At 42.1% G+C, this 13,594-nt stretch overlaps 1 protein-coding gene across 1 annotated transcript in view; it reads right to left on the bottom strand.

Annotated features, from left to right (window-relative positions):
• The window catches only part of usp22 (ubiquitin specific peptidase 22), a 32,867-nt gene that overhangs the window by 18,210 nt on the left and 1,063 nt on the right, over positions 1–13,594 (bottom strand). Inside the window, exon 2 of the mRNA XM_071907448.2 lies at positions 5,072–5,204. Coding sequence (XP_071763549.1) covers positions 5,072–5,204 — 133 coding nt within the window. The remainder of the gene's footprint in view (positions 1–5,071; positions 5,205–13,594) is intronic.

Raw genomic sequence — 13,594 nt, 5'->3', positions numbered from 1 at the left:
TTGTTGTGTGTCTTAGTGGTTGTGTTATGTATTGAGTCTTATTGTGAGTATGAATGTTACGGATGTGTATTGATGTATTTTCTGTTATTGAAGTATTGTTAAAAATACTAATGGGGACCCCAGGAAGAGTAGCTGCTGTTACAATACAGTAGCTAATGGGGATCTAAATAAACAAACAAACAAACAAACAAACTGATTCAAAACAAGATGCGAGTGAGACAAAAATGTTACCCAACTTTAGACCAAAGTTAAATGTTAACGTCATAAAGTCAAAATTAAGATATTCTTATTCTTATTTTTTGTATATTTTGTCGACCACCTGTTAACTATTTTCTTATAATAGGCTAAAAATGCTTGAGCCACTTCATCATTTCATTTGGGGCCACCAATTGGCCCCAAATAAAAAAAACAACCTCCTTCTCCTCCTCCTAACTCCTTCAACCATCAATTGGATTTAAAACGATGCATTTGTTTTCTTACAGCTGTCGTTTTAGCAGTTATTAAACTGCTTTTAAATAATTTGATTCCCTGTTGACTGATGCCTGTGTCGTCCCCGGTGTTTGCTCTTCCAGCTCTTCGATCACACAGATGTTGAACCTGGCGAAAAAAATAAATAAAAAAAAAAAATAAATCACCGTCTTTGGGAGCAACATTCTTTTCGTTTTCAGTCTACGTGTTTTTGATGTTCGGCACCTGAGACGACTGGATGTTTACATTTCAACCTCTTTTCCTTTAAGAAGTTCACTGCATTGTAGGCAATATCGTTCTTTACTGTGATGCCAGTAAAGAACAGCGCACTGAATTGAGACATAAGACAGAAAGAAATTAAAAGAAAGAAAGGAAGACAAAGAGCAAGAAAGGGAGAAAGAAAGAAGAAAGAAAGAAAGAAAGGGAGAAAGAAAACAGAAAAAAAGAAGGGGTTACATAACAAGCGCGATTAGATGAGATCATTTGACAATCCCGAATATCGGAAGGGTCATCAGGTAACCATGGGAACGAGGGGAGGGAAAAAGACAAGAGTGAGGGAGGAGAGAGAGAAACAGACAGAGAGACAGAGAGAGACAGAGAAGAGAGAGAGGGAGAGAGAAACCCGATATGAGGTCGCAAACAGAATAAACCAAATAGCTGTGAGTGAGAATGCAGAAAATGGTAAGATGAAAGAGACTGAACAGCAAAAAACAGAGGAGTAGGGGGGGAGGAGGAGGAGGAGGAGGAGGAGGAGGGGGGACTGAGTTTAATGCAGGCCAATTCCGCTGGGTTCGTTAAGACGACTTAATTACCCCCGCACCGTCTGCTGAGATTTGTCCTTTTCTTGTCTTTTCTCTCCCTCTGTATTCCACCGTCTCTCCCTCTCTGTTTTTGCGGCATTTAATTCAGCAGCTAACCTAATTAAACTCACAATTACACTCTGGGGGGTCTGAAGGCACACACACACACACACACACACACTCACTGACACACACACTGAAGGGGGTCTTCCTGAGCGGAGTGATAACGCCGAGTAAAAGGAGGCTTCACAAAAAGAAATTGGGGTAAATCCTCGACATCTGCCAGGCGCAGCCTTTTGTCATCGACACCCGGAGCGTCTCTGCCGCTGCGCCGCCGTCCTCCAAACGCTGCGGCACAACACACTGAACCCACAGCACACACCGCCTGACGCTATTATGTGGAGAAGAAGAAAAGAAGCGATCGGGCACAGAGCTGGTATCGCAGTGTTAAGGCTAAGAGCGTCGCGCCCGGTGTTCAGGATGTCAACACCTCACTCTGTTTACACCATCTTCCTCTCCGGTCCATCCTGTTTGTTTTGCTCAGTGTTATTTGCACAACTTTTCAACTGCGTAATATCTGCAAGAGTTTGTACTCAGATCCATATTGTACATAGGGATGGGACAATATCTCGTATTACTGTATATCGCGGTAAAGTACACTATGCCACTAATTTTTATTATCGTGACCACCGCAATAACCGCGGCTCTCTGTCATCAATGTTTTATTTTCCACAAAAGGGGGAGCACTCTAATGAATGTTTTATTCATGTTAAAGTGACGCATTTGACTTTGTTTTAGATGCCGTTATTTTGATTTTTGTTTGTGTTGTTTAAAACTATCCTGACAGCTAAACCAGCATTTTGTAATTTTGTTTTCTAAGAAAAAAGTCAAATGTCTTGTGATAGATATGATAAATTACTTTACATAATTGAAGCGTATTACAGTACCGTTTATATAGTGTTCATCTTTTTAATAATTATCAAGACAATATCATGTATCGAGGTAATTTTGATCAAGATAATCGTACTATGACATTTTCATATCGGCACAGGCCTAATCGTAAAATAAGCCTCAATATTCGTGATCATGTGATCAGATTTGGAAAAACCTTGAGGATTGCATAGGAATGAATGACTCTCATGATAGATACGGGACGTTTCAATGCAGTATCGTTTTAATAGGATAAACTTAGTAAGTGCATAATGAGATTTTTATAATCAGTTTCAACTTTAAAGCTACACTAAGCGATTTTTTCTGACCACTAGAGGGCGACAGCAACCGCAACACGTTTTGTAAACACACAGCAAAGCTACTGGGCGACGGAAGCCCTTAAGGACAAACCGTGCATAAAGGCTAATGGCTAAAATAAACGTACCTACGGAGAAATATCGGCGGTTACCAGTCTCGCTTTGCCAGATCTTTCTCCCGCTGAAGGTCACGTGTCCCACAATGACAAGTGAAGAGGCAGGGAGCAAGTTTACTAGTTGAAAACGTTTACTCGCTCATCGATTCGCCATCGAATCGGGCCGAACGTAACAACAAGCTTTAGGAAAGAGGTGAAAACAGCTGCTGCTGTGTTGTTGTTTGTTTACCGTATTTCCTCTAATATTGGCCCAGGCCTTTATTTACCTCAACTGCAGAGGGTACCAGGCCTTTATTGGAAGCAGGCTTATATTAGAGACAGGCCTTTATTTCTAATTCCCTCTGTTTGATAAGTATATTTGCTCATATTTTAGTACGAAGCCTCCTTGTTTTCTGATCTGCTTCTGTTGGGGTTCGTTAGGTAGACGTTTTTTTGTTACTGCAATGCATTACGATAATTACGGTAATCGACGACGGCACGCTCCAGAGACTTCCGCCGGCCGAGCCGTCTTGTGGCACTTGTACGTTACTACAAACTACAGTTACAAACAGGCAGCAGGAGTTTACCGGTATCTTCCGTTGTTTTTTCCTTTGTTTTTTTCCCCGGCCTGTATTTGGGGCCGGCGTTTATTTGTTCGTGTCGACCACGGCCATTATCAGAGACCCGGCTTTTAATTGACTACAGACCACTATTAGAAGAAATACGGTATATCATTACGTCTCACGGAAATCTCCACGTAGCACACGTTAGTTTCAGGATTGGTTACAGGGTCTGAAATCGCTTGTTGCAGGTTTAAGTCATTCCATACAAATTCAGAAAACAGAATTTAAAGTCAGTCGTCTGCTGGAACAAATCTCATCACTTTCAATCTAAGTAATTTACACAAACACAAGATCTCAAGTCAAGACTCAAGCCTCAAGTCTTCTCTTCATGTATCAAGTCAAGTCAAAAACCTAAAACTGTGACTCGAGTCCAACTCATGTAACTCAAGTTCCCTAGACTGTAGGCATGTCCTGCAGTTTGTTTTACTGGAGGAGATCAGTTAATGTAACTTTGGAACTTTTACTGGCATAACTCAGTGATTTTCAGTCCTTTGCAGAATTGTATGTGTGATCATTTCAGGGTGTGTCCCTGCAGCAGTAGCAGTTACAGAGCAAACAGAAAACTCCCATGTCTTCGGTCAAATCTGGAACCATCAGGCTTGTGTCTGTGTTTGATGCAAACATTGAATTAATTGAATTGAAATATACATCTCCCATTTTCGACTCTCACTGTGTATACTCTCCAGCAAGCCGTCCTCCACGTGAGCTGTGTGCTTGGAACATTTTTTTTTGTAGCTGTAGGCAGATGGAGTGTGTGGTGTATTTCTGAAAATAAAAACACCTACACACTAATTTTGAGGAATACTGTTGTAATAGCTTTATCCCATGAAGACTGATAATTGAAATCACTGATGTGCGATGTAAAGGATTACAGTACCCACTTTGTCCTGTAACACTAATCCTCTCTAAACAGACAAATCTTTCATTTCTGTATTCCACCCCTTCCACACACACACACACACACACACACAAATGAACATTTTGGAAGGAAGGAGTTGGAGAAAAAGCTGCAACTGCCCTTACTGCATTTCAAATCACTTTCTGCCTATTTCACTTTTTAGGCATCTAGCAATCAGCGCTATAAGAATAAGCTTCTAGTCCATTTATTTTGAGCCTAAAAAGGGAAACTTAACCTTCATTTTAATCAAACCAGCCACCAACACAGGCCTCAGTCACTACTCACTACTAAGTTGACTAATACATATTCCCTCTAGCAGGCTGCATGAGGCCAAATACACAGGTGACGTTCAAAACCCCTTGTGGCCTAAGCCTTTTAGACTGTGTTGCAATTATGTTGCGCTAGGTTGCATAATCTCTCTCTCTGTCTCTCATTTTCTCTTGTTTACCTCCAAAATAGATTACTTAGCTTCACTAAATGTATCACAAACCACTAATGTGTCATATTTAGGCCCGTGAGAAAGCTCCATATAACTCACATACAGCCTATGTTGGTTATAGACACACACACACACACACACACACACTCCAGTATTTATTTACTGTCAGGGCTTTAAGCATCAGAGCAGGCTAGCTCTTCATTAGACACTCAGCTGCATAATTAGCCTTTTTAGCAGCCTTTGTTTTGGGAGAGGAGACATTACTGAGGGTGGTGTGTGTGTGTGTGTGTGTGTGTGTGTGTGTGTGTGTGTGTGTGTGTGTGAGGGAGGCTGGTATCAACTCATTTGAGCAGAAGAGGCTAATTACAGGTCTTTGGATGCCTGGTGTTAACACCATGTGCATAATGGAGGTGGAGGACACAAAACACACCTGCTCCCATTGCACCTGTGAACGGCTTGTGTGTGTTTGCGTGTGTGTGTGTGTGTGTGTGTGTGGGGTACCCAGGTTGTGCCGTTTGCTCTTGGCGTGCTCGTGGATGTGTTTCTTGGCGAAGCAGGCGAAGAACACGCAGTACAGGCAGGAGTGGAGTCTGTTTAGGTGGGCGCCGCACATTTGGCAGATACATGACTTGGCCTGGAGGGGGAGGGGGGAGGAGGGGGGGGGGGGATAGAGAGAGGGGGGGGATGAGAGAGAGAGAGAGAGAGAGAGAAAGAGAAAATGATCATCACCATCGTGTCAAGCACACAGCTTTGGTTTCCTGAATTTTACACTGTAGCACCAGTGGAAACACCATCAGTAGCTCTGGTTCCATCCAAGTGTCAAAACGTTTAAAATGTCACAAAAAATCAAATGCAAAAATGACTGTGTTGTTTTTAATCAGCTTTTTATCGAGTTGGAAAAGCAGAGAGTCTTGTTCCTTAGTGTTGATTTCCTTGGTGGAATGTACTGAATGGGCTTTGAATCTGATGCTTTACATTGGCATGTGGTAGAAATGTTTCAGCCAGACACACACACACACACACACACACACACCCAGACCCTCTGGGGCTGCATGATTATGGCTAAAATGATAATCCCCATTACTCTGCTCAATATTGTCATCTCAATTATTAGTCACAATTAGTCATCTCAAAGATTTGAGGAACAAAATCCGACATCTTATGCCGACACCTTGACTGTTTTCAACTGCAGTAAAATTGCAAAATTGCTGTATTGCAGATGGGCCAATATTCTGAGATTAGTCTTATTATTTTGCACATCCTGTTAATGCTGGAATCTATACTTTTTGCACATTTTCATGCATACATTTTCTACTTAATATGTGCTGGAATTATCAGTTGTGTATGTTTATATATAGGCCCCGTTTTAAATTCTATATTCTTATTTATGTCCAATTCTTCTTTGATGTATCCTATTACTATTTCCTGCTGCAACGCTCCAATTTCCCCATGGGGATCATTTCAGTTTCATGTAATATAATCTAATTAGATGTGGAAACCTAAATTGCAATATACGATTTTGCTGCCTATACATTCTGTTACACATTCTGTTTGATAGCCATGTCGGACAGAAGAGAGAGGGAGGGGAGGCATGACTGTGGATGGAGGGCAGATCAAAGTTCAGTTCAAAAGCATGCAGATGAGAGGAGCTGGCATGCCAATGAGCCCGCATGAATATGAGGTAGAGAAAAGAAATCAGCAATGACTGGGAGAGGAGAGGAGAGGAGAAGAGAAGAGGAGTACAAGTCAAGCATAAGTCAAGAGGAAAAAAGAGAAGCAAAAAGAAGGAGAGAAGACAGAGAGGACTGCAGGAGACAAAATAAGAAAAGACAGGAGGGAGAAGAAAGAAGAGGAAAGCAGAAGAGAACAGTCGATATGATGACAGAGAAGAGGCGGGAAGAATAGGGAAGACGAGACAAAAGAGAGAGAGAAGAAAGTGAAAGACTATTTCACTGACAGCGCTGACAAAGACAGACACCTAACCGACATCAAACCCCCGGAGGAGAAGCTTCGACAAAGCTGTCCAAGTCAAGTGTGGCAGCACAAAGAGCTGAGCAAAGCATCTGTGTGACCGCTGTGCTCTGACACTGCTTGATGCTCTTTCTTGTTTGCCCTGGTATCACTTGTATCGAATTTCTAGATATTAAACTTAGTGTTGGTACTGAGGTCAAACTTCTGGTATCTACAACAGTAGAGAAGACGAGAGAGAAAAGGAGAGGAGAGAAGGGAAGGACAACATTTGGAAAAGTCACTCACAATAAGATTCAGTCAATATTAAAGCAACAAAAAGAGTAGCTAGGAGTTAATGCAGTAAACCTGACAGTCTATCAGAATGGTGACTGTTATGTTGCCTGACATTGAAGCATTAGGAGAAAAAGACTCAGCTAATGGCCATTACAGTCACAATACCAAGGTATCATGGTATCAAGAAAAATCGAAACTTAATAAAATAACCTAACATAACATGAAATATCAGTCTAAGTTGTTTACAATGCAATAATTATATAGGTAGGGCTGGATGGTTGAAATCAATATCTAATCATAAGGATTTTTTTCCATATTGATGTAGCCTATATCACAATATTGCTCATGCATGCCAAATCACGATCAAACAAAACTGAAATTTTCAAATAATATTCCTACCCTACCTCATTTTGTCAGATTCCATTTAATATCTTGGGACTGCCCCCTCCTCCCCAAACCCCCGACAAAAACAAACAAAAAATCTCTGTTGTAGTCCAAATGTCAGATCTATAGGCTGCAAACCTCCATCAACTGTCCGGAAGAGAAACCAGTGATCTGCACCCATCATTTTGCGTCCTGTTCTACACATCGCAGCTCGGCAGCCTTCCAGCCTAAACCTGGACATAAATATAAATGAAAAAAAAACAACCAAAAAAAAAAAACGATTCCTATTCCTGTCACACGTCCCCTTCCATGCTTAAGTGCTTATACGGCACATGAATTATGAAGAGGCATCAATATGCATCAACCTCTCCTCCTCACGCACTCCCAGCGATCAGTGTTGTGATGTGTGTGTGTGTGTGTGTGTGTGTGTGTGTGTGTGGTATTCATGCAGGGATTCGTGTCTATATGACGTTCAGGAGGCTCTCTGGAAACCCTTCATACTCTAAACTCTGGTTCCAACGCCAACTTAGCTGGCATATCGTCCACGGTCGATACGGTCGAGGTTCCTCCCTGACCACAGCTACACACAAACTGACAATTACATTTTATTTTCTTTGCACAAGTTGTTAAAGTGCTCAATCAAGTTACTTGTAAATTAATTCATTTAAAAGGCGTAATGTTTTCCCTACCAACGAGTGGGCGGGGTTTTTCATGAATCTGGGTTTCAGTGGAGAGTTTTAGTGTCCCATGACGGTCTACATGCTGCTCCAAGAGGCTTTTCCACCCCGATGAGAAGAAAATTATGGGAGGATACTTAAAAAAATATAAAAAATAGAAATGTATATTGACTCTCAGCGCAAAATATAGATTATCAGAACCCGTCAGAATGCTATTCCCAAATACACCGGCCCCTTTAAGGTTTGTCCAGCGAAATATCATCGTTAAAATGCAAAGAGCCTCCAGACAATTGATGGCTACCTGCCAACGTTGCTGCTGGAGTGGATAGGCTTACCAGTCACAGCCAAAATTTACCACACACACACACACACACACACACACAGGTCTGCTGTACAGTAGTAGCTGCACACTGGAATATTGTTGCTATACACATGCAAGTGCACACACACTCACTTCAGGTGTTATGTACACATTTCCTGCCAGTGAACGAGCATGAAGAATACCTAATATTTACAATAATTAATGCCAGGCTAGCTAGGAAGAGTTATTTTACAGGCCAAAGCCTTGATACATGCCAGTCTCCATTTTTCTTTTTCTATAGGAGAGAAGGTCATGGCAAACTGCATGGTGAAATTTCCCAGTGTAATGTAGCAATTTAACATGAATAAATCATCACCACAGTAATTTTGAGACATTAGTATAATTACCATAAACAAACGAGACCATCGGCGAGTGGATTGTCAGCCTCTACACTGCATTTTACACTGTGAGACACTTTTGGGGAAATCTGCTCTATTGCTTCATGGCACAAAAAAGGAACCGTTTTTCCAACACACATAGAAGTTCCTGATAATACACTTTCTCTCAATGGCAGATGGTGGGAGGAGTGAGGAGGAGGAGGGATAAGAAGCAACATCCTCTTTATGGCACTTCTTTCTTTAAGCAACAGGGTTTATGGGAAATGTGGTCTTAATTTTGAGAAATACTACCACTAACAATACCACCGACATGAGATAGAGGCTCATCTCCACCCTGGTCTCAATTGTTTATCGTAATTATACCAAAATATCACATTTGATTTGATAATGATATATTGAGGTTTTAAATTGCTACATGTAGCACCTCCAAGACCTTTTCTGAATCATTAGGATCCACTGGTAAATTCAGCGTATGCATGATGATGATCCACAAAGCAGCACTCGTTTCAATAAAATGTCAACTTTTAAAACCGATTCCCACTGCTCACTACCACCAGCCACAGTGTATTTTGGTGGACGAAGATGATCAAAAATGGAATAAAAAGGCAAACAAGTTATAAAAAAACTGAAATTTTATTCAAGTAACTGCTGCTTGATGGATCATATATACTGAATTTACAAGTCTAATACAGGTGGAGTAGATGAAGATCATGCTAGCAGGAAGTACACAGATATGAATACAGCCTAGCTTGGAAAGTGCTCGGGCTCCAGTACAACACAATACAACTTTATTAATCTCTGAAGGGCAATCTGACCTCAGCGTACATTGGCCATGTTGTAAATAAGCGACACTTCGCTCACTGAGGCCTTATGGTCATCCTAACACCCATAGAACACCAAGCGCTCCGTCCCTGTCATATTTCTCCGAGCGCTGCGATCATCATCATCATATAAGTGAGTGGTGAGCCATCTGCCGGGGGACGTCATGCGAGAAGAGCAGGACGGGGTAATGGGTTGGAAAGATCCTGGTTAGGAGTGTAAGCGAGGACATTATCGCACTGGGAGCCAAAAGCAACATCATCTGTCTGCTTCAATGGGACGGCCTGTGCAGGGGAAAGGTTCACACCCGGAGTAGGCTTCTAGACAGCTGTATTAAAGGAATATTTCACCAAATAAGAAGCATCATCCCCAAAACATTCCTACAAACCAACTGCGGCATCCCTAGGTCTTCACAACGTAATAATGCCTACACCGATTCGCCTGTATAACTGGTTGACAGTATGCCCCCCGCTTTAAATCATATTTCCCCTAACTGAAAGAATCTAGATTTCATAGTTTATTACCATATTAACCAAGATTGTTAGGAATCTACCTCAGTGTGCTCAAGATAGACAGGACAGAACCATCAGGTACAAATATTATACCCCCCCTTACATTAATACACAGTTACCAATGATAATAAATAAACAAATTAGTCAAGAAAAGCCTGTTAGAAGTGCAGTAGAAATTAAATCTCTTTTAATTTCTATCCATAGATACAAGTGAAGCTGCAGCCATCGCTTGCTTCAGTGGTAAAGAGTTGTATCAAACTCCCAATCCCTTCACAACGTGCAAAGAGTTTCATTCTAAAACACGATCTTTTTTTGGGAAAACATGTTACCTGATGGTCACTGCTCAATATTACCATGGATTAGGCTATACCATTAAATCTTTACCATATAGCAATAAATGTTTTTGTAAGCTAAGATCGTAAATGAACTCATAATAATAAAAATAATCCATAGTAAATTATACAATGGTGCCCAGAAATCACTTTGTAAGAGTCACATTTTCAAAATAGTGGCTCAGTTTGTAATTAAACTCTCCAGACATGCTGTCCTGCACTGACCTGACAACCAGAGAGAACTCACTGTGTCTAAACTTTATGCTGGTTAATATTTTATTTTTCTACTGTTGGTAGATGACCATGGCCCTCAACCCCAATTACCACTCCCCCTTTCCATTAGCAAACACCCTTATACCTGCTTGGTATGAGGTCAAAAAGAAAAACATCATATCTGAAATCACAAATGCATCAAGAGATAGCAGTTACTAGTGATGGGTGGACAAGATTTACACAGGGTCACTCATTTACAGTCACACTCCATTACATCAGTTGAGTAGAATATCTTTAAGAGTAGTATTGGCATCGATAAAATCCAGTGATACCCAACCCTTGCAGCCGGTGTGCCTGGTTCACCAATACAGTTCACTGCAGTGGAACAAAGGGTGGGGACATACTAGAAGGTTTAGAGAGTGTACCAGTAAAACGGGAAGGAAATGAAGAATTGTGTGACATTAAAAAGGCAGAGAAAAAAAAAAAAAAAGTGTGACAGCAGACTGAGAGAAAATGGCTTCTCTCAGTATCTTGTGTCCTGCGTGACGCGTCTGATCCCGGAGGTTTACGTGCCAGCTGAGGATGCATCAGATGGGAGACTTGGGAGAACGGTGCATCACATCGAAATAGTGCTACAGTCTCTAGGGTACCAGAACCAGTTGAATCCGCTGGAAAAACGAACACCAGTGTGGCTCAACTGATGGGGCGAGGTCAAGCACACGGTCCATCTCAAATCTCAAACTGTAAAGATGCTTTCTTGACAAGTTCGTTCTCTCCAAGACAACTTGGCAAGAACGTTCTCCAAAAGGACACAACTATAGACTTGGTATTCTTGGGTTTGATAATCACCTCAGACTCAAACACACACATGTCCTAATTTAACACAAAAATCCGTAACTACATCACACACACTCACACACACACACACACACATCTATCAACAGTTTCCAGAGTAGTAACACAGAGTTAGAGGTCATCCATGGCATGGCAAATATGGACTGAAGTCAGGGCTGCAAGATTAAAGCGAAAATTATCCTGATTATTTTGCCACATATTGTGATCATGATTTTTAAATTACAATTTTTCACCTTGATGACCTGGGGAACAAAATTTTACTCCACTTTTCGCATCTCATATCAACATCTTGACTATTTAACAACAACAACAGTTGCTGATATGCCCATAGTCTACGATTATCAATGAAACGAAAAATCACAATATATGAATATACATGATTAATTGTGCAGCTGTAACCGAAGTCAAATTCACGCTTAGTGCAACAGCTGGCGGTGCCGGGTGGGAGCCGGGCTCAGCTCTGGGAAATATTTTACTAACCTTCTGCTTTCAGACAGCAGCACTGAGTTTATGATCCACCGGCCCGCTTTCACAATCCATTTTACATGCTGCTGTACTGAGCGGCTGCAGCAGCACTGGTGCAGGCTGGGAGAAGGCAGCCTGAACAGGGCTTTGAAGAGAAGTACATCTGCTACAAGATGAAAGGTCAAACAGGACTGACTGACTGATGGATCCAGTCTTTGGTCTTTTTTTTTGTGTTGGCACTCATCTGCAAATGCCCAGCCTGCACTGCCTGATAGTGTGATTACTGGTAAATAAAAAAACAAGGACGGTTAATTGATTAGCCTGTGTGGCCGCAGAAGCTGACACGAAGCCCGAGTCCAGTATCCAGAGACAAGAGAGGTTAGATTAAAACACGCTGCTCTCTCATCAGGTCAAACTACATGCAGCAATTTAGCAGTTTAACCATTCCTCGCTTATCAGTATAACTCTTCATTTCGTCCTACATGTGACCCACAAAGCATCACTTTTTTTCCCCCACAGAATTTCAACTTATAACTGGCTCACTCATTATTCCTTTGTCTTCTTCCATGAAAAGACACCGCAGGAGGCAGCAGCAAGTAGTACGAAAGATGAAGTGTAATTGAAATAACAAAGTGTTGCTCGTTGCATTGGATGCATGCAGGAGTGAGAAGTCGACTCCAACGAAAACATCGGAAATTTTGTCCGACGAGGTATGGACCATGTTCACTGGTTATTATAGAAACAGGAACCTGCAAAATTTCGGCATGCAGTTTCACACGCCGATTTCTCCCATACAAAACACGAGAAAGAGGGCGGCACCTGCTGGAGCTAAGGTTAGACTAGTAAATAAACGGATGACCTACGACACCGGTGGAAAACATTCACTACCGTCGTACCGTCACACTCTCAAACGATATATATACTCACGATCTTCATGAACCCCTGTAGAGAAAACACCTTGAGAGCGTCTCCACCATTCAGACAGGAAATTGGATGACATTCAAAACAGAATTGGCTGGTTTATGGGTTTCCTGTGAGAAGCATGCTTGCATTTCAATGGAAAATTGGGCCGCGATCAAATAGGAATGGAGTGCCACAGGGAGGCGATGTGCAGCAGTGATGTGAGCCTCCACACAGTCTGTTCTTCAGGGGTGGAGGGGAGGCAACCAGGCAATTATGGGGCGGGGGGGAGAAGAAGAAGACCCGGCAAATATTTACACTGTTCATTTCAAATCTACACGCCTCCTGGCCCACCAGCTTGTCCCCGATCCCATGCAGATGACAGGAGACACAGCGGGCCCAGAGGCACATACGGGTGCAGGGTGCATGGAGCCAGGCACGCAGCCAAGCACGCACACACACACATACTGCAGATGCAGGTACTTTAAGCTGGCGCACACACATACACACACACAGGTTTTCTCTCTACAAGTGCCAGACAGCCACAGGTCATGTGAATGCTGGAAATCTATGGAATAAACATAATTCAGTGGAAGATGGTGTCTCCTCCTAGGCAGCAGGCACACATGGAGGACACCAATAAAGTCTGAAACCAATGAGAGGCAGCCTAAGGTGTCTAGACGGGGACCATTTCTCTCCCTCTCTCTCTCTCTCACACACACACACACACACACACACACACACACACATCCTGCTATATTACAGTCAAGATGCTCCTCATATCCCCTTATGATTCTGTCATGCAGTGCGAGGAAAGCAATGATGCATCTCTCTCATTATGGCCTCGGGTTACCAGGCATGGGGCTTGGTGTAGGAAAAGACTCATAAGTGCTAAGTTGATTTTAAAGCCATCAAAGCCCCCCT

This window comes from Centroberyx gerrardi, chromosome 20, assembly GCF_048128805.1.
Source record: "Centroberyx gerrardi isolate f3 chromosome 20, fCenGer3.hap1.cur.20231027, whole genome shotgun sequence".
Taxonomy (NCBI): Eukaryota; Metazoa; Chordata; class Actinopteri; order Beryciformes; family Berycidae; genus Centroberyx; species Centroberyx gerrardi.
This window is presented reverse-complemented; position numbering and strand designations above follow the sequence as displayed.